Consider the following 20,701-nt stretch of genomic DNA (forward strand, 5'->3'; position numbering starts at 1 on the left):
ATTTATGACAGTCATTGGTTTCTGTCAGCTCCATTTGCCAAACCTACTTAATATGGCCAGGCACTGTTACACTTTTTGTATGCACAAATGTTTGATTCTTACAGCACTCTGTAAGGTAGGTGCTGTTACACACATTTTACAGAGGAGGGAACTGAGGCTTAGTGAGGTAGTAAGCATCTTGACCAGACTTGGTTCTGACTCCAAGCCAATGTTCTCTTTACTGCACGACTCTGCCTCTCAATCAAAAGGCCTACTATGAAATTGAGTATTTAAAAGATTGAATAATTACATTTTATCCTAATATCCCAATTCTTCCCCCCTTGATCAAGACTTTGGGTCTTGATTGTATTACCAAAAAATATGCTTTTCTCTGTTTAGTAAGACAGAAGTGGAAAGAGGCAAATGTGTTCAAAAACTGATGCTTGTGGATGTGATAAAATTTTGGAGTTCTGTTACCTAGTGGCCTATTCTCATGGCATTTATCCTCATAGACTTAAGCATTCAGATCCTTCTGTCCCTTTGAAAAAAACAGGGAAGACACTTGTTGTGTCTTAAAGGGCATAAAACACTAACTGGCTACCCCAACAGTCCTGTGGGTGGTCACGAAACTTGCCAGCAGTAGGGACTGGTATTTGATGGGTAAAGTGGCTTCTTTCACAAGTGTCTCATACTGAACCATAGGAAGCATTTCTGACAGTATAAGGCTATCCATGTAAGAACTGAGGATCTTTTCATTTAGCATTTGATTCAGTAGCTCGTCCCCTCCCTCTTTATTTCCTTCAGATCCTGTCCTGCAGGGTTTGAGGAGGTGGTGTGCAGGAGGGGGGCCAGAAAATAACAAGAAGATGAGTTGAGAGTGGTGAGGTTGTGTAGGTGAGTGAAGGGACTCCCTGAGGCACAATATCCCTCTTTGTCACTCCCCCAAGCAGCAGGAAGCAAAGAGATTATCCAGCTCACCAACAGGAGCGAGCAAGAAAGAGTTCCAACATTGGTAGGAGGGCTTCCACTGCTGACCTGGCCCCTGAACAGGGATACATGGCTGAAATTCACGGGAAGTAACTGTGACAAGGCAAAGTCTGTTTCAGTACCGGCCCTCCTCCCAGCTACTTGGTGCACTGTGAACAATAGCCGTACTACAATGAGGGCATATTCCTAATGCCTTTCTGAGAGTCCCAGCCTCAGATAGGCATGGTCTCCTGTGAGGCAGGAACACAGCTTCCTGACAAATGAGCAGGAGTGACCCTTATTCTTGGCTTCTATCTGTCTGAAATGGAAAGACAGATGTTCCACACTGCTGAAGTCTGGACAGCACCTCTGAAGCCCTGGAGATGGTCTCTTCCATTCCTCTGATGATGTCCACCTACTCCTCAAATGTAGCATCAAGGAACTTCAGCTGCTTCCTTGGCTCAGCTGGATTCCAATTTTATCCTTCCCTTTAGTCCCTCAGAAATAAGCAGCGTAGAAATAATTCCCTTCCTGGGGATATCAGCTCATTCCTCTAGTTTATTTGCCACCCCTTAAAGGACTACCTTAACCTGGGGTACCTGTGATTATTGACCCTAGAGTGGGTCCATCATAGATTCTGGGACAGTAGGTGTCTCCTGGGATTGTCCCAGGCAAACAAGGACATAAAGTCACCTTACCTAGGTGGTTAATAGCCACCTAACTGACTTGTAAGAGTGAAATGAACATACCCCCAGGTACAGTGAGTGGTCTAATCAGGGGTTTGATTTAGTGAATCGCCGCTAATGACACTGGTCCTTTGGTGTTTCAAGCCTCTGCACCCTATTTGGGCCTCCCTTCTATGTATTGCCTTTCTTCTTTCCTCTATTCCTTTATCTTTTGTCGTTGGCGTGTTACCGTCTTCATTTCTGCCACTAGACCTATGCCCCTGACTGCCTGGGATTAACAGAGGCTTTTACAACTCTGCTTACCCTCTTTTTCTTGATTCTAGGGCTGGTACCAGCCAAGCCCATTATTCTGGGTCCTAATCTGTTTGGTGGAGTTGTTACTCCACTTCTCTGACCTCGCACGTAGGGCCTGGGCACTCCTAGGAATTAGGGGCAGGGTGGGGTTAGGGCTGAAACCCATTTGCTCGGACACTCCTATTTTATGTTCTATTAACTTTATTCCTCAGGGGAATGCTTCCCTTTGCAGCCCTCTGTAGTTCACCCTTGGGTTCATATACAAGGATCTCACAATTATCAGTGGAAACATACCCTGAAATCTTCAAGCTAGAGGCAGTCACTTTCAGGACCACAGAAGTCCCTGCCTGGTGGCTGCTTGCCTCCAGAAGGGAGAGCAGGAATGACTGCCACATTGTCATGGTGGGAGCGCGTGGGGGCCAGTGTCTGTGAAGTGGGGGAAGAGTGGGGTCCTCTGGAATATGAGCAGGGCAGGAAGCCCCAGCCTGAGCCTGTGGTGTGTTTGGCGCCAAATATTGATTGCCCCCCCCCCGCCCCCGCCCCCGACCACGAAAAAAACTGCGCTCCCAGAAAGTGCGAGTACCAAGATCAGTGTCATGCGGGGCCACTGAGTGTGACTTCCAGCCCTCCAGCCTCTCGTGTCCCGCCCGTGTCGGAGCCCATGGCTTTTTAGGACAGGAAGCGCTGCGGGGTAGGGCAGGCAGGCACGTCACACCGGACAGCATCGAGATTGCCGCTTTCGGTTCCCCAGCGGGCGCTGAGGCCGAAAGTGCAGGGCGGAATGAGGAGCCCCAGCATCTCAGAGCTGTCGGCCGTGGCCGGGAAGCAAAGCACAGGAGCGCTGTAGTGCCAGCGGCCGGGCTAGGGATGACCGGCGGGTTTGCGCTGGACCCGACCCCGAGGGCGGTCAGGCGCAAGGGGGCGGGCTCTGCCGTACTCAGGCCGCGGGGCCAGGGCGGGCCGGCCGGCGGGGCATTTAAACCCCGCTGACAGCCAGTCCAGCCCGGGACACGCGCCCAGCTCCGTAGCCTCCTCCGTCGACTCAGCCTTAGGTACCGGTCAGGCAAAATGCGGTCCTCCCTGGCTCCGGGAGTCTGGTTCTTCCGGGCCTTCTCCAGGGACAGCTGGTGAGCGGGGCAGGGGAGGGAGGCGCGCCGGGACTTCCCGGACTCGGGGCTTGCAGGGGCTGCGGGGAGCCTCGGAGATCACCCCAGATCGGCCCCGGCGTCGCGGCGCGAACAGGGGTGCTGGTGGGACTTGGTCCCGAGCTCCTCCAGCGGCGCCCGCCTCGGAGGTTGATAACCCTCCCTGCCCAACTCCGCCCGCGCTGCCCAAGAACCCGCGATGCTGGCTCTGTGACACTGGGGAAGAACAGGCTGCCGGGGAGGTCTCCATCGTTTCCCGTTTCCATCCTCCCCTCCTAACACACACCCAGGGCGCCTTCAGAGCGCCTTTCTGTCGTTGGGCAACTGGGGGACCGAGGCCAGGGGATGGTAGAGGAAAGGGGTGGCCACTGGGGTTTGTGAGTGTCCCTCTTGGTCTCCTTTAGCCCTTGAACACCAAGGCCAGAACTCAGTGGTCCTGGGAGCTCGTCTCGAGGCCTTTCAGCACCTGGAAAAGGCACAGCTCTCAGAGTAGAGCGGGACAGCCCCTCAGCACTGGGCGGTGGGCTTCACAGTGGTTCTCTTCCTGACCGCAGGGATCACATGTTGGGCTGCAAGGTGGGGTGGAGGGGTTTCAGCCACTCTTCCTTAGAGGCGGCCAACCATTGGAGCAGTCCGTTTGGTCTGCACAGTTTTTAAAATGTTGTGTTAGTTGCCATTATTTGCAAATCATAAAATTTAACAAAAATAGCTAGATTCCAGTCTTCTCTTGAAAAATAGACGACGTGGACTGGGCATGGTGGTTCATGCTTGTAATCCCACCACTTTGGGAGGCCAAGATGGGAGAATTGCATGAGGCCAGGAGTTTGAGACCAGCCTGGCCAACATTGCAAGACCACCCCCCTTCCCCCCCTCACACCCCTCCCTGTCTCTAGAATTAAAAAAAGGAAAGAAAAGAAAAATGGACGATGTAGCATTACTGGGCCTAAATTTCCAAATTAAATGAATAGGATTGAGGAGTCCCCTTTAGATAGGGCAGGTGCTATTAAAGTGGCCAATTTGTCCTGGTTTTGAAACAGTCTTTTGTCGGCAACCCTCTCAATCCTGGGCAAAACCAGACAATTGGCTATCCTACACACTTTTTAATTGTTGAGAGCTCTCATCAATTCTAATCTTATTCACTCATTTGGATTATTTACCTAGTCTTTTTTGAGTTGCAGACTGTTAAAAGATGTTTTTCAGAAAAAGATTAAAATCCTGACTCTCACAAAGACATAAAAATGAACCCATGTTAAAGATTTTCTTTTACTCATAATGAAGGATCCAGAAGATGTTATAATCGGTTTAAAAGAGAATCTAAAGAGGGGGATCGGGGAATTATTGTTTAATGGGTATGGAGTTTTAGTTTGGGAACATGAAAAAGTTCTGGAAATGGATGATGGTGATGGTTGAGAGACAATGTGAACATACTTAATGCCACCTAAACATAGACTAAAAATGGTTAGAATGGCAAAATTTATGTTATGTATATTTTACCACAATTTTAAAAAGAGAATCTAAAGAACATATTCATTTATAGGTTAGGAATGTTGAGACCAAACTGGTCTTCTACAGGTTGTGAGGGAAGACTACTGAAATTATCTTCATAGGTATATTTTGCGTGACTTCTCAGTTACCTACCACTTCAAAGAATTTTAAAATAGCTCAAGGTCATTTAAAAGCTGGAATCTGATAACCTGGAGGACTATCCGCTAGACAAGGCATAGTTTTCCACGGAAATACATTGTTTTTCTACAGTCTCTCCTGTTTTGATTTTAAAAAAATTTCTTAGACTGTTCTTGATCACAAAATAAAGCTGATCTCATTGGATTTGACTTGATTATGACTACAAGTGTGTTAGTTTGCCATATAGCCCTTGTTAAGTTAATAAACTTAGCTGGAAGTTTTCATAAGGAATCCTAGATTAGATTTTTTAAAGCATTTAATTATTTATTGTCCTGACATTAGTAAGCCGAGCCAAGAAACTCTCTCCACCAGGTTTTACCTACTGTACTGATATATTTGGGCAAATTCCTCTTCTCAGGGTCCCCAAAATATCCTAAAGTTTCTGGGCTAGCCAGACAGTGACCTTCCTTTTGGCTTGTAAACCTGGAAACCCAGTAACCCCGTTTTCTTGGGAGGGTTTTCTTAGTATTGGCTCCACAGAGTGAACCTCAGTTTTTAAAGGAGGCTGGTTGTATAGGCATCCTGATGAAATACAACATCCAGGCAAGGTCTTGGTTGCATAACCAATTTTTCTAATTACGTTCTGGTAAAAAAAAAAAAAAAAAATTCTTACTGAACCTGTGCAAATAACCATATTGCCATGAAAAGCAAGAAGATTCCATAAGAGTTTCTGAATTCTGAGGAGTCAGGTAGGGAGAAAAAGATATTTATAAGTGTTTCATTTCAGTTTATGAAAGCAGAATCTACTAAGTTGTTATGGGTTAATGTAGCCTACAAAGAAAGAGAAAGGTCTTCCTTATATGTCCAAAAAAATAGAACACTATATCAACATCAACAATATTCTGAACATAGAAGACAGTCATCCATCCCCAGTTCATGCGGTCCTGTGTGATTAATTCTGTTCTGCTGAATCTTGGGTTAGCAATCTCAAAAACCTATCTGCTTCTTGACTAAAGAGTTCTGGAACTCCTGACTCAGTCCACTAGTACGTTCTTAATGTTGTCTAAGTGGTTCCATCAGGAGCCTATATCTAAGAGCAATTACTCAGTACAGTGCTTTTCTGAGACAGTATTTGGTTGTTAAAGATAAAAACTCGGCCGGGCGTGGTGGCTCACGCCTGTAATCCCAGCACTTTGGTAGGCCAAGGAGGGCAGATCACGAGGTCAGGAGATTGAGACCATTCTGGCTAACACGGTGAAACCCCGTCTCTATAAAAATACAAAAAAATTAGCCAGGCATGGTGGCGGGCGCCTGTAGTCCCAGCTACTCCGGAGGCTGAGGCAGGAGAATGGCGTGAACCTGCAAGGCGGAGCTTGCAGTGAGCCGAGATCGCGCCACTGCACTCCAGCCTGGGCAACAGAGCAAGACTCCATCTCAAAAAAAAAAAAGAAAAAAGAAAAAGAAAAAAAAACAAGATAAAAACTCTGACCTGCCAGGCCCAGTGGCATGCTTACAGTCCCAGCTACTCAAGAGGCTGAGGTGGGAGGATCCCTTGAGCCCAATAGTGTGGGACTGTAGTGCACCATGATCATGCTTGTGAAGAGCCAGTGCACTCCAGTCTGGGCAACACAGCAAGATCCCATCTCTCAAAAAACAAAAAACTCCCACTCTATTCTATAACTGATTACAGAACCTTTAAGAGGCATCAAAGTAAAATAAAAACTATCTGTAGGTGACAGAGACTTAAAAATTGTTGATTAACTTATTACTGATAATTTTCAAGAATGAATGATCTGATGAGAATTCATGACAAGAATAATGCAACTGACAAGGAAATTTGGTTGCTTCTGTGGTATGCAAAACAAAAAGATCCAAACAAAAAAAATCTAGACAATGTCTAAAAATATGAGGCTAATTTCAAAAAACACAATGAACATGATATTAATTTATAAAAATGAACATGATTTTTACAGAGAAAAAATCTTAAGATATATAAAAATTCTGAGATATAATTTACATAAAATGCCAAGAATATCAACTAAAGATATTCAGTAAGCTTAACGTAAGTCCTAAATATCTGTATTTTAATAAAACTGCATAGGAAAGGCTGATATACATCTCCAGTTGAAAACCGGTGGCCTGGAAGATGCTACATTTAAATTAAAGAAGGAAAGTTGCAGCCTGGTAACTATTTTATTTTATTTTATTTTTTCAAGACAGAGTCTTGCTCTATCACCCAGATTGTAGTGCAGTGGCACGATCATAGCTCGCTGCAGCCTCAAACTTCTGGGCTCAAGGGATCCTCTTGCCTCAGCCTCCTAAGTAGCTGAGACTACAGGCATGCACCACCACACCCAGCTAAGTTTTTTATTTTTGTAGAGACAGGGTCTTGCTATGTTGCCCAGACTGGTCTCAAACTCCTGGCCTAAAGCCATCCTCTTACCTCATCCTCCCACCTCATCCTCCCAAAGCTCCAGGATTGCAGGCATGAGCCACCATGCCCAGCCTCCAGTAACATTTTAAATAATAATTGAAATCATGACTAGTAACACATATACTGTTGTTATCAGGGAAGGCACCATCAGGGTGCTGATAAATAGAAACATGTCATGTACAGAGAGGGCATTGAGAAGTCTGCACAACTCTTATATAGCATATAATTTCTCAAATATTTAGATAAATAATAATATTTTACCAATATAAATTTAACCTAGAGAAGGCTGAGCATCTCTTCTGACTTGACAATTATTTCCAAGCAATTGATCGATATTAACATATTAAATAAATCTAATTATTTCTAGCACCTCTCTTTTTAAAAGATGAAAGAGCAAATCTTTGTGGTTTTCCAGGAGCCCTCCCTCTTTTTAAATTAAATATTCACAAACTCATCAAGATTTTGCCAACTTTGGCAAAATTTTAACACATTTAATTACTTATTTTCAGACTTATTGTTTGCATATACTATAATCCAAGACAAATCAAATTTCCTTTCTACAAACCTACAAATGTATCCATTCAGATTTGACCTTCACTGTTCTCTTTCTTATTCTGGAACAACCAGTCATTTTTCTTATGTGTAATATTTTTCCTTTTAATAAACAAAAACAGGTTTCAATACCATGTATATAAAGTCATACCTGTCTGCCACGATTGTTCCTAGTAGAGTCTCATTCATGTATGTTAGTTATATCTTTTAAACAAAGTAACTAACATTTCAGAGAGAATGGGGAGGGTGGATCATTATAAACCATCTAGAACACATTAGCATTCTAGAAGGGCTCAGTAATATGCATAACATGACTTTCTCCAGCCTCCAACACTCTTCACTTTCACACTTCTCAAGGTGTGAATTCAGCTACAGTATTCCCCAACATCTCTGGGATTTAAGACAGACCTTGGTTGAAATCCTTTCACCACTGTGAGCCTTGACTTTGCTGAGCCCCAGTTTCCTCATCAGTAAAAGTCAGATGGGTTCTTGAGGATAAGTGCGATAATATAAGGAAACATTCTTGACGTCTTCTGGCTGCTGGAGGGTACTCAACAGGTATCCTTTTACTTCCTTCCAGATAAGTTTAGATTTGGATTCCTATCAAACACTAAATGTCACGTAGTTCTTCTGTAGGTACATTATTATGCTGAGCTCTGAGGCCTGCAAAGACAATCAAGACAGGGTTCTACCTTCTTGGAACTAAGAATCAAGCTGGAGAGGGGCTGTGTACACATAGTCAGCAATTTTAGAAGGCCCTGCTCTACTTACTGAGTGCCAAAGGATGACATTTCCCATGTGCCGTGTCATTCAGAGGACCAGCGAGGGGAATGCAGAAGTCAGTTGGGGAGATTTTGAAGAAAACTGACTTGTTGACCATTTAACACATAAAAGGTTAGAGATTATATGTATACATTGCCTGGCATACAGGAAGCATGGAATACATGGCGGCTTTTACTATCATTATTAGTGATGATGTTATTATTACAGATACATATTAACCCAACTCACCTTTCTTGTGCTAAACAAAATACAGGCCAGGGTGCAGACAAACAAAAATAAAGACTTATAGTCTGAAAATGAGAAATCAAATCTCTGTCACATTTAACGCTTTCACATGTCCCCAAGGAGGGCATTTAGTAAGTGAAGAAGACAGAATAGGAAGCTGAAAGTGGACTGGCCGTGGGCCTTGGACTCCTCCTCTGTAAAATGAGCATAATAATAATACCTGTATCACACAAGTGTTCTGAGGTTTAAATGAGGTACTATGTGTAAGGTACTTAGGTCAGTGCCAGGCTGATATGAAGCACTGAGTAAACACTAATGATTGACTATATTCTATTTGTTTTTCCTACTACTTTGTGCCAGACATTGTTTATTTGTAATTCTTGTGGAACTGCAAGGTGAATGTTAGCTTCCCTATGGAACATATGAGTGTAATGAGGCACAGAGCAGTTATGTAAGCCTGTCCAGCACCACACAGCTGATAAATGACTGAGCTGGAGTTGGAATCAAGATTAGTCTGACTCGTAAGCCCATGTCTTTCCGCTGCCTTCCTAATGATAGTGTTGGGTGGGGAAAAGATTACATGGCCATTTGGCCTTGGACAAATTACTTAACATCTCCAAGGCTCAATTTCCTTATCCGTGAAATGGAAAAAATGATGTACCTCTATCGCGGGGTTTTGGTGAAATTAAATGAGAAACTGCTTAAAGCACTTAGCCCAGTGTCTAGCATACTTGGTATTGGCTAGGTGCTTATAAATTTCTGTGGAGGGAGAGAATCATCTCCATTAGGAGAAGAAGGAAGTCTTTGACTTGGATCTGGAGGTGTTCTGAGCAGAGGTCACAGAGCCGGCAAAGGCATGCAAGTGGAGACATGGCCCGTCCCCTGTCTATGAAGTAGTAACATGTAGCTGCAGCTGGCAGGAACAAAAGGCGCCCCTGGACAGGAGGCTGGGAGTCATATGGCGCCAGGTGTGTGGAGACAGCTGCAGACATCCAAGCAAGAGTCAGAGATGGTGGAGTTTCTGTCCAGGAAGATGTTGCTTTCCTCCTTCTGTTAGGCCTTCCTCGTCAGGATGACGATGAATGGCTTGTCCATGGCGTTTCAGAGCCACAGAGCACCTGGAGGTTCCCCAGCCCGGAGACTGGCTGGTTCCTGCCTTTGTGCCAGTGTCTGTGTGGGTGCGTCTGGGGGCAGCTGGCAGCATGGGAGATTACTGTGGCTGGTGCTTATGGGGCTGGGCCCATTTCCTGGGGCCAGGTGAGGCAGACGGCCCAGAATGTGCAGAAGAAAAGCCTGTGGGAGGAAATACCAGGGTGACTGCAGCTGGATGAGCAGGAATGGGCAGGAGGGTGAATTGGGCAGGCAGGAAGAGCAGGAGCTGTGAGCTCCCGTGGTACCATTTTCCCCACACCTCGATCTTCCCCTGTGAGCTGGAAAAGGCCACAGCTAAGCTAGGATGGATGGTTCTGCCCTGTGGAGTCAGCTAAGGGCTTTCACTGCCGGATCCTGGTGCCCACTCTGAGGAGGACTCAGGGGAAAGACATTCAAATTCATACTGAGAGAAAACCTGCTGTGTGCCAGACACTTTCACATCCAGGATATCTCATTTAATCTTTATAACACTCTCGTGCAGCAGGGGTGTATGATCTTATTTAAAGGAAGATCAAACTGAGGCTTAGAGACGTACAACAACTTGCCCAAGGTCACATTAAGTGGCAGAACCAGAAATTAGGACTCAGCCAATTTTGCTCGAAGTCTGATGTCTGTTTCCCTGTCCCATGGGCTAGCTCTCTCAAATCTTACTTTCCTGTTGACTGCAAAGAGGTGCATGGTAAGGGCAGCAGAAAGGGCTGTTTAAAATGAGCTTTGATGGGAAGAGGCTGCTTGGAAAAGGAAATGAGGGCTCCTGGGAAGAACCTGGAGGCTTAGCCCATGATCCCTACTCCAGCCCCCAGGAAGGGGCATGTGAGCCTGTGGAGGTCCCATCCCCCACCCCTCGTGACAGCAGCTTCTCCCCCAGCTGCTTTTTGGGCTTCCTCTTCCACCCTGCTGTTTCCTCTTTCCCTCCCTACAGTGGACTGGCGTGCACCTCATTGACCTCGGGTGGGGCTGTCTGACTCAGGCCCTGTGGGCTGGTCTAGAAGGTAGCAGCAAGGTTTTGAAATAGTCTGTATGGTTGGCCAAGGCCTTGTTTTTTCCATTCAAGCTTCTATATCAACTGAGAGCTGGGGTCAGGGTTGACAGTCCCAAAGTAACAGCAGAATTGAGGACAGACACCAGAGGTAGAGTCCCTGAAGCCCAGGACCTCCTATCTGAGTCCCTAACAGACACTAAGTTGGTGTGTGTGTGGGGTTGGGGGGCGGTGTCACTGCTCTTCTGTTGGCTTCTGGCTCAGGTCTTGTCCCCTGGACTCCTCTTGCTCAGGAGAAGGAAGGCCCTCCTCCTCCCCCTCTAAGCAGGACTGCAGCTCTGCCATCATCAACACGCTTCCATCAGTGCTATTTACACAACCTTTCTTCAGAAGAGACACCAACTTAAAACCTGTTGGCTGCCTCTTCTGAACCCCACCAACACTCCCACCCTCCCTGTTATTCCGGCTGCTGATCAGAGCCCCTGCTGCAGCGTGAAGCCTGTCTTCATTCTGCCTGACCATTCAGGGTCCCCCACTCAGCTTTCTTCCCAAAGCAAAACAATCAATCCTGTATTTTCCTCTTTCCTAAAACAGATTGTCATCTGAGCCACCAATCTCTTCTCAAATGTCCTGAGTTCCTCGTGGCTCCTGGCCAATGGCTTCTTTCTCTAGGAAGGCTCTCAGGGCAAGCCCCGAGTCAGCTCGATCTCTCTGAGCATGCGCCTACGTCCCAGCTGGAGGAAGGACAGCAAACAGAGGGTTCCCTGAGGGGCTGGCTGCTGCCCTGGGAGAGCTTTGCACCTCCCAGAGAGGGCCTTGTCCTGTCTTGTGTGCTAAAGGCCTGGCTCAGGGCTCTGCCCCTGTGGTATCTATTCCTGGCTGGCCTTTTCCTAGCAGGGTATCTCCCAGTGCTGGTGGAGGGCTTGGCGGGTGGAGGTGAGCACTGTCACCATTGACCCTAGCTTGGTTCTTACTGTGCCCAGCCCTCTATCCTTTTCAGATCTGCTTAGTCTCAGAACAGTCACATCTGAGAAGAGGCCACTGAATCCATTTTCTCAGAACAAGTGCCAAAGACACCTGCAGCCACAGCCAGCCTAGCCTGGGACTGGGGAGTGACTAGGGAGCCACTGGGGAACCGGGGCTGTTTCTGACATCTCTCGGGGGCAGCGTCCCTCTGCTGGGCTGTTTCTTGGTTTTTGCTGTTGCAGTGGTGGTGGCAGTCAGTCTTTTGGGGGTTTTGTTTGTTTCTAATCTGTCACTGCTTTGGGATACGCCATTTCTTGATTTTTACCCCAGAAGCATTCCTAGTGCAAAGTCTCAACAAGGTCAATAAAGTTATTATCAGGCTCCTTCGAAAGAGTAGGTTGGACTGTCAGCTAATAGTTAAGAGATAGCTAGTCGACCTCTCTATCTAACTTGGTTATTCAGTAACCAGTATCCGGTGGGGGGAGGTGGGATTCTGAGAAGTGCCACCTCTTACTAATAAGGTCTTTGAGGGTCATGGGACAGCCGCCCCATCTGGAGCAGCCGGGGGCCTTCCCTTCCGTCCTTTGGTCCTTGGCCTACTTGCCCAGCCTGGCCCAGCCCCTGGGCTGCCATCCCCCGTGTCACAGCCACCCTGGGGCCAGCTAGGCAAGGCCTGTCTGTGCATATTCTGTGCCCTGCTTCTCTTCTGGGACCTCTTGATTCACGAGGGAAGGACTGGTGAGAGGAGAAGTGAAACCTGCGGGTTCTAAACATGGAAGGAGTGCGTCAGCTGCCTTTCTGAAGCTAGTGTGAGCTTGGCAGTCTTGGCCTCTGTCTAGACTAGCCCTTAACCTGACCGAAGTTCCCAGTCTCCTGTGAACCACGGCACCTTGATCTTTCTCTTAGAACACCTGACAATGGGGAATGGATAGAGCACCAGACTCAGAGGAGGCCCAGCTCCAACTATGCCATGCCCAGCGAGTGGTGTGACTTTGAGCTCGTCCCTCCATCCCTCTGGAGGCCAGGAAGGAAGTCCCAGAAGAGGCCAGTGCCATGCCTAGTGTCACACAACACAGCTCAGAACCCCCCCACCACCACCCTCAAGACTTATGACTCTCTTGCTATCTTGGGTGTCAGGGTTTCTACTGGCAGCATCATGAGGGACTCCAGGTGGTGGATTTCAGGGAGTTGGGGTCAGAGCTGGCAGGGACATCAGGCCACCACCTGGAGGAGGGCGGGGCTGGAATCTTGGAAGCTACCAGGTCAGGATGCACGTGGGGACCCCTACTGACCTTCCTGTCTGCCCGCGGGAGCAGGTGGGAGGGCCCCGGGGCTGGAGTCTCCCCTGTGTCCCACTGTAAGCTCCCCAAGAAGCCCTAGGGCCCACCACAGGCAAGGCCAGAGCTCCAGGAGCTTCAGGGCATCCTTATGTTCATCTAGACCCAGCTATGCACAGCAGGAGGCATGGTGGAGGGGGACAGGCTGGCAGCCACATCTCTACCTTCCAGGTAAATCCAGGGCCTGGAACCTCCACTTCCCAGAAGAGTTTGGTTCAGCCCCTGACCCCACTCAGCTCCCCTAACAGAGCAGTGTGGGCCGCCTCCACCCCTCCAGTCCTTCTTCCTGGTCTGAAAATTGGAAGCACACTAGCTGTCATCTAAGCGCCCTCTGGGCATCAGGAACAATTTCAGACCGGTTAGGTGCATCTCACTAACCCATCAATAGGTCTGAGAAAGGTGATAGACTCTGCTTTTCCGATGAGCAAAAAGATGTAAGGAATGAAACCAGCTTTTGCCTGATTCCCGAGTCCTTGCTGTTTTCTCTTATAGACATCAACTCCCTGACATCCACCACCTGGGGTCCCCCGTGATGCTGCTATGTGCCTGGGAGTGGCTGGCAGGATGAAAAAGGTCCAGGGAACTGACCTTGAGCCTCAGTGGGGAAGCCTGTCTGCACTTCCCACCAAAACCTACAGGGCACAGCCCTGGGTCTTCACCTGGCTTAGGCTGGCTGGGGTTCAGAGCTGCCAACCTGGGAACTCCCGCTCTCTTCAGTGGCTTCCCATCACCTCCAGAGATAGCCTAAATGCCACAGCTTGGCACCTGAGGCCCTGCGCCATGCCACCTGAGGCCCCTGCCCTTCCCAGCCACCTCTGCATCTCTGCTTGGCTCAGTTTCACCCTGCAGATACCCCCACTGAGGCAGAATTCCCCAAACAGGTAGTGTCATTTCACGCCTCCGTGCCTTCGTGCACGCTGCTTCCTCTCCCTGGCAGTCCTCCCTGCCCCAGCTGTGGTTGACTGGGCCTCGTCCTGCTTGTTTTTGAAGCCTCAGCTTCAGGAATCCTTTCCTGACACTGCTCCCTCCTGCTGGCTCGGAGTCTCTCCTCTGTGTCATCTCTGTAAGACAGAGCCGTCACACCAGGTCTAACTGTCTCCCTGCGGACCTGTGCGCCCAGGCAGGTGGAGATCCCGCTCACGGATGCTCTTGCTAGTGCTGGATTGTAGCATGGGGCCTGGTGCAGGATGGGCACACGGATGCATGAGAGAGCAGCCTCGCTTCAGCCAAAGGGAATCAAGATGTTAGAAATGGGCACAGCTCCTCCTACTGAGGTTGGTGGGGACAGGACTCCAGACAAAGGGGCCATGGAGCAGATAAGGAAGAACACCTAGGGCCACAAGCAGGGGAGTCGGGGAGGGCAGGCTGGAGTTGACACAGTGCAGTTGGGGGAGTGGGGTGGGAGGGAGAAGGGTGCTGGCCGCAGGCTGTGCCTCTGGGCCCCCATTGGCTCTCACCAGGCCTGGGAGGGCTCAGCGTGAGTGTGGAGGTACAGTCTGGCTTCCTAGTCAACACCAGGCTATGTAACCAGCAAGGGCTTCACTGCCGAGCCTGTGATGAAAGAACAGTCACAGCTGGGGCCCCAGTGGGGCCTTGGGTTCCCAGGGATCTTTGAGACACTGAAAGGATCTGATTTGTCACCATGGTCAGTGGCCAAACATCTTGGCAGAGGCCCTGGCACATCCAAGTGGTCGTGAAGGCCGGTCCTGCTGACTGGGGGGCCTTACCGGCAGTATAACCAGGGACCTGGGGATGGGGGGAGAGTCATGCTGTGTTCTCTTATCTTGTGGGACAGCTGGGACTGATGCTAGCGCAGTGTGTAACTGATGAGGAAACCAGAGGCAAAAAAAAGGCTTAGGGATTCACGGGAGGTTACACAGGCAATTAGTGAGAGGTGCCACGCAAAGCTTCCCGCCTCTCCCTGAACCAGGTGTGTCCCAGGCGGGGCTTGGTGGGTGCTATCTGGAGGGCTGCAGGGTTCTTCCATCCATTGCTCTTTGCAGAAGGCCAGCTGGGCACCCTCTTCAAAGTCTCTCAGAGGATTTCCCTCAGATTCTAGAAGTCCCTGAACTAAGAGTCATCAGCCATATGGCAACAGGTGGAACCCGGAAAACATTGTTGCCACAAGCTTGCCTATGTCAGTCACTGTGACAGGCACTTGGAGTAGCCCCAGCTTCCCTAGACAACTTGAGTCCCTAGAAGACCTCTGTGACCCACATGTGTGCCTTTGGGAACCGGTGGCCAGAGAGGCCGGGGCGTGGAGCCGCCTGCATTCCAGACTACACTGTTGCACCTTCATGCCGGATGGGATGGAAAGGCACTGAAAGCGTTTTAGCAGAGCGGAGCCTTGTAGCCCAAGCCCAAATCAGGCTTCGCTGAAATGCCCCTTTGTTTCCCAAGTGGTAGTGGGTGTTGCTTCATGCCACATTTGGGGGAAGTGAGTTTGGGGTGTGGAGGAGGATTCCTAGGCAGAGGGAGCATCCAGTGTCCTGCCCTTAGGCTCTTGGGAGCCAGGACAGAAAGGGCTTCAGGAGCCCTCCCACCCTTTTTCCTGACCCTTCTCCATGAAGTCTTCAGTGAGCCCTGGGTCTCGCCTAACTCCTGGCCCCTTCTCGTGGACTGGGGCTCTGCTCTGAGGCCTATTTTCCAGGCACGTCCTGGCTGCTGGCTGCGGCGAGGAAGCAGATGGTGACTCAGCAGGGCTCTGGGGCCCTTCCCCAGGCCTCAGGCTCGGGGAGCGGCCGGGGCGTAGTGGAAACGCTGAGTGCCCCCCGCCTGCGCTGTTCTTTCCATCCCGGGCCAGGGCATGGGATGAGACGTGAGGGGTGAGAAAGAGCATGTGTGTGTGAGCCACAGATGGAAAGAATGGGCTCTGTCCAGTGGGATGGACGGACTGGGACTAAGAAGAGGGCTTGGGTCTGTCACCAGCTGTCCCACTGCCACCTCCTTTCCAACTACCGCCTGGCTGAAGGAGGTGCTGTGTCTGCCCTGTTCGAAGCTTCAGAGGAGTATCGACCTCACTTTAAAAACAGACCCTTCTCCCGACTGTCTCCCTCCTATCCCCGTCATTTCAGACATGTGAAAACCACTCAAACTCCCTGCCCCACCTCTGCCACACACATGCACACACACGTACACACACATGCACACACACATGCACACACACATGCACACACACAGGCGCCCTGACCTCAGGGAGGTCGACAAAAAGCAGAGGTGCTGCCAGCCGGTCAGAACAGGTGGAGGAGTTTCCTGTGGGCTGGGGCCGAGCTGGCTCCAACAGAGGCCTCAGGAGTTGGGACCAGGGAGACAGGTCCCCCTGAGCACCCTGGCCTCTGGGCATTTTTTCCCAGCCTCCCCTTGGCCTCTGCACCAAGAAGGAAGGAGTTGGTGGTGCTCAGGCCCTGGGGCTGCCAGAGGGGACACGGGTCGGGGATGCCGGCCCAGAACTTCCAGCTGGGGCTGACTTCCCACTAACGCAGATGCTGTCCCTTCCTGCAGGTTCCGAGGCCTCATCCTGCTGCTGACCTTCCTAATTTACGCCTGCTATCACATGTCCAGGAAGCCTATCAGTATCGTCAAGGTGAGGCTGGCTGGCAGCACTGAAGAGTGCAGAAGCACACTGTCGTAACCGTCCTTACCCCTTCCCATGGCCACCAAGGTTGCACCTTCACCTGGCAGGCTCCCACTCTCAGTGGCTGTCTTCCTCAGGAGCTCCTTTTGAGTTTATTCCCCAAGACACCTGTGTCGGTGGCTGTGGATGGAATAAGTGTGGAGGGCCCCTGGGCTATGTGGATGCTGCTCATGGGTCTGATGTGGCCGCTTCCCCCTGCAGCCAGTTCCTGCAGGAGGAGGTGCCAGTAGGGGGGACATAGAATCTGGTAGGAGGCAATGTCTCCGGTATGGTTGGGGCAGGTGGTTGCTTGCTCCCCTCTGGGTCAACCCCTGACCTGTACGTCCCATTGCCTATCCAGAGCCGTCTGCACCAGAACTGCTCGGAGCAGATCAAACCCATCAATGACACTCACAGTCTCAACGACACCATGTGGTGCAGCTGGGCCCCGTTTGGTAAGAACAGGGCAAGTTGCTCTTCCCATTCTCCATTCCCTCTTCCTCAAGAAGGGGCTGTCCAGGGAGGGCTTCCTGCAGGGGCATCCACGCAGTCAGCTTTCTGTTTCTCCCATCTGCTTTCAGACAAGGACAACTATAAGGAGTTACTAGGGGGCGTGGACAATGCCTTCCTCGTCGCGTATGCCATCGGCATGTTCATCAGGTAAGGACAGAGGCTGAGCCTGTGACCAAGAGGAGGATGGTTTAGAGCTGCTACCTCCCCTTAAGGAACCTGGGGGCAGCTGGGTTGAAGCGAACTCCCACCAGGGAGTGATGGCTCCCCCATGTGGGAATGAGACCAGGGAGGCTGCATGTATGATCCACCCACAGCCATCCTCCTTGCCTTACCGCGCTCGCAGAGACTGCCCCTTCGCCTGGTAGACTCCCACTGGTAGCAGCTCTTTTGCCTGGAAATGTTCTCCTGGATGCTGCCTTTGAGTCTATTCACTCAGATATCACAGTTGGTGGGTATGGACTAGGACCCTTTAAGAATGGCCCTGCGTGCACATCTAGCTAGGAGAATCCCCATCCTCTGCTGCGTCCAAACCAGCATGGGAAGCATGCTGTTCCTTGCCAGGAATCCATGATCAATAAGGCTGCATACTGCCTCCAAAGGGCTCACAGGCTAGTGGGGCAATGGATGCATCAGCAGCTGGTGCTAAAACTGTGGCGGCTCCATGACAGAGGTGGCCATCAGGCGTTCTGGGAGCTCCAAGGTCATTACTCAGTCCAAGCTGAGCTAGAGCAGAGGGGTCGGGGAAGGCTTCTTGGATGAGATGATGTCTGACCTGATGCAAGGGACTTGGGTGCGGCGGTGCAGATGGAGACCTGGGCAGAAGGAATAGCACGAGCAAGTAGGGCAAATGTGAAGAAACAGCATGATCTACGGGAGGAACTGCAGGCAGGTGTATGGAGGGAATGACAGTGTAAGGAAGGTAGCAGCAGGGCTGAGGGCTGAGGTCATTTGCACACGAGGTCCACGGGCAGAGACGCATGGAAGGGTTTTCGCCAGGGTGTCTCATCCAGATGGGCATTTCTGGGAGCTCGCTCTGAGAGTGATGCTGAGGTGGATGAGACTGGTCACACAGAGTGACCAATTTGACAATAGCCCAAGCTGTTGAGCTTACATTACTACAGTGGTGATAGAGGTGGAAAGAGGCTATGTACTGGAGCACTAGCTAAGAGGTAGCCCGGTGAGTCTTGGAGACTGAATGTGAGGGGTGGAGAGGAGAGGTGGGAGGCTGAGAGAGCTCTGAGCCTGGCTTGAGTGCCCAAGGGGTGGCATTCACTCAGATGAGGATAACAGGATGATGAAGGTGTCAGGACAGTTGGCGGGAGGAGGAAGAGGAATTCAGCTTAAGAGCACTGGGTTTCAAATGCCCCAGGGGCATCTGAATAAAGATGTCCAGGAGGCACCTGTCTGCAACTGTGAAGCTCTAGGAGACAGATCAGGCTTGAAGATATGCACGTGGAGCTATTTAGCCTATGGGTGGTTGTTCCAATGGTAAAAGTGTTGCAAAAGACTGCGCCGAGAGGAAAATACACGACACGGAGTGGCTGGCCAAGCGGAGGAAAATAGGCAAGCTAAATTCATGGAGCATGGCCAGGTGTCACAGCAGCAGTGGGGGACAGAGGTTGGCCCCGTCACATGGCAACACAGAAGTCATTGGTGGGACTTTGGCCAGAGCCACTTCCTAGCGTGGTGGGGGCAGAAACATGGTAGGGAGTTGAGGTGGACACAGAGGAGCTTAACTGCAGATCCAACTTTCTCTTCCCCAGTGGGGTTTTTGGGGAGCGGCTTCCGCTCCGTTACTACCTCTCCGCTGGAATGCTGCTCAGTGGCCTTTTCACCTCGCTCTTTGGCCTGGGATATTTCTGGAACATCCACGAGCTCTGGTACTTTGTGGTCATCCAGGTATGAATCACCATCTTGCACTTGGGCCTGTGTTGCCGTCTGGGGAAGGACCTGGGAGACCGCAGCTCACAGCGGATGGGAGCCTGTTCCTGGCTCCCTGTCCAGTGCTCTCTATTACACTGCACTGAGTTCTACCTCCTGGCCCCACTGCCCCCACATTTATTCACTCAGAGAGTTGGCCTTTAGCACAACGCTGTGGTCACTTCCAATGCACGAGAGGCTTGGTCTCTGCTTGAACAATCTGGAGCGAGAGAAGCCAGCTCATGCCATTGGGGAGGTGTGGCATGTGTGTAAGGGAAGGGTAAGGTTTGTAGTGTGGGGTATGGAGGGCTCCTCGGCCACGAAATTGAACCTCCTCAGCCCAGGGCGGTCAGAGCAGGGAGCCAGTGGCACAGCCCAGGCCTGTTCCCACCCTCCCTTTCCTCTTCCTGCAGGTCTGTAATGGACTCGTCCAGACCACAGGCTGGCCCTCTGTGGTGACCTGCGTCGGCAACTGGTTCGGGAAGGGGAAGTGAGTGTGACAAAGGAGGAGGAATGGGAAGGATTGGGAGGGCTGGGGGTCCCGAGCTGGTCACCGTGGCCTCTGATGTAATTTCAGAGGGAAGGGTCAGAAAGCAGCCTCCGCGTTGCTGTTCACTTGCTTAGAAGTGGCTAAAAGCAGTGCTGATTTTCTCACTGATGAGGCTTTAACCCATAGAGCAGGCAACCTTAGTTATGTTTTTTTCTAATAATAGATGAATTTCTATTTTCAACGAAGACAAAAAGAAACCTATAAAACTTCCCCCCACCCCCCCCCCTTCCCCACCTTGAATTGGCTTGTGTGCAAAACAAAGTTGCTTTGGAGAAGGGGTTCTCACCCTTGGCACTACTGACTTTCTGGGCTATTGGACCCTTGTTTGGGGACTGTCCTACCACTGCAGGCTGTTTAGTAGTAGCCTTCCTGGCATCTGCTCACTGGATGCCATAGCACACCCTGAGTTGTGACCATCAAAAATCTCTAGCTGTTACCAGATGTCCCTTGGGGGTAGGATCACCCCTGGTTGAGGACAGTGCTTTAGAGTGAGATCGTGGGACAGAAGAGAAGAACGAGGGCCGGGCCCCCATGCCCTCAGTGTGGCTAGAGCTCCCATCGGCACTCAGAGAGCTGGGCAGGCGGAGCGAGACCCCAGGCCCTGCAGCCACCTGCTTGACACCACCCAAGGTTTCCCACTCCTTGCTGACTTGGGGCTTTCGGGCTCAGTCTTTGGTGCCTCGAGGAAGCTGTAGTCAGCCCAGCTTTAGAGCTTGGTTGGGGCAGTTGCTATGAACGATGTGCTTTGCTTTTTACTTTTTCTACCCTCTTCCCTTCTCTCCCTCCCTTCCAGGCGGGGGTTCATCATGGGCATCTGGAATTCCCACACATCTGTGGGCAACATCCTGGGCTCCCTGATCGCCGGCATCTGGGTGAACGGGCAGTGGGGCCTGTCGTTCATCGTGCCTGGCATCATTACTGCCATCATGGGTGTCATCACCTTCCTCTTCCTCATCGAACGTGAGTGGGCCCCTCACTCCCCAC

At 50.5% G+C, this 20,701-nt stretch overlaps 1 protein-coding gene across 3 annotated transcripts in view; it reads left to right on the forward strand.

The window, feature by feature from the left end:
- Window positions 1-2,682: 2,682 nt before the first annotated feature.
- The window catches only part of SLC37A2 (solute carrier family 37 member 2), a 28,992-nt gene continuing 10,973 nt past the window's right edge, over window positions 2,683-20,701 (forward strand). For all 3 annotated transcript variants that reach the window (XM_054438857.2, XM_054438858.2, XM_054438859.2), the window contains exons 1-7: window positions 2,683-3,052; window positions 16,623-16,704; window positions 17,096-17,189; window positions 17,316-17,394; window positions 19,011-19,146; window positions 19,581-19,657; window positions 20,511-20,677. In XM_054438857.2, coding sequence (XP_054294832.2) covers window positions 2,994-3,052; window positions 16,623-16,704; window positions 17,096-17,189; window positions 17,316-17,394; window positions 19,011-19,146; window positions 19,581-19,657; window positions 20,511-20,677 — 694 coding nt within the window. In that variant the 5' untranslated portion in view covers window positions 2,683-2,993. The remainder of the gene's footprint in view (window positions 3,053-16,622; window positions 16,705-17,095; window positions 17,190-17,315; window positions 17,395-19,010; window positions 19,147-19,580; window positions 19,658-20,510; window positions 20,678-20,701) is intronic.

Source organism: Pongo pygmaeus, chromosome 9 (genome assembly GCF_028885625.2).
Source record: "Pongo pygmaeus isolate AG05252 chromosome 9, NHGRI_mPonPyg2-v2.0_pri, whole genome shotgun sequence".
Taxonomy (NCBI): domain Eukaryota; kingdom Metazoa; phylum Chordata; class Mammalia; order Primates; family Hominidae; genus Pongo; species Pongo pygmaeus.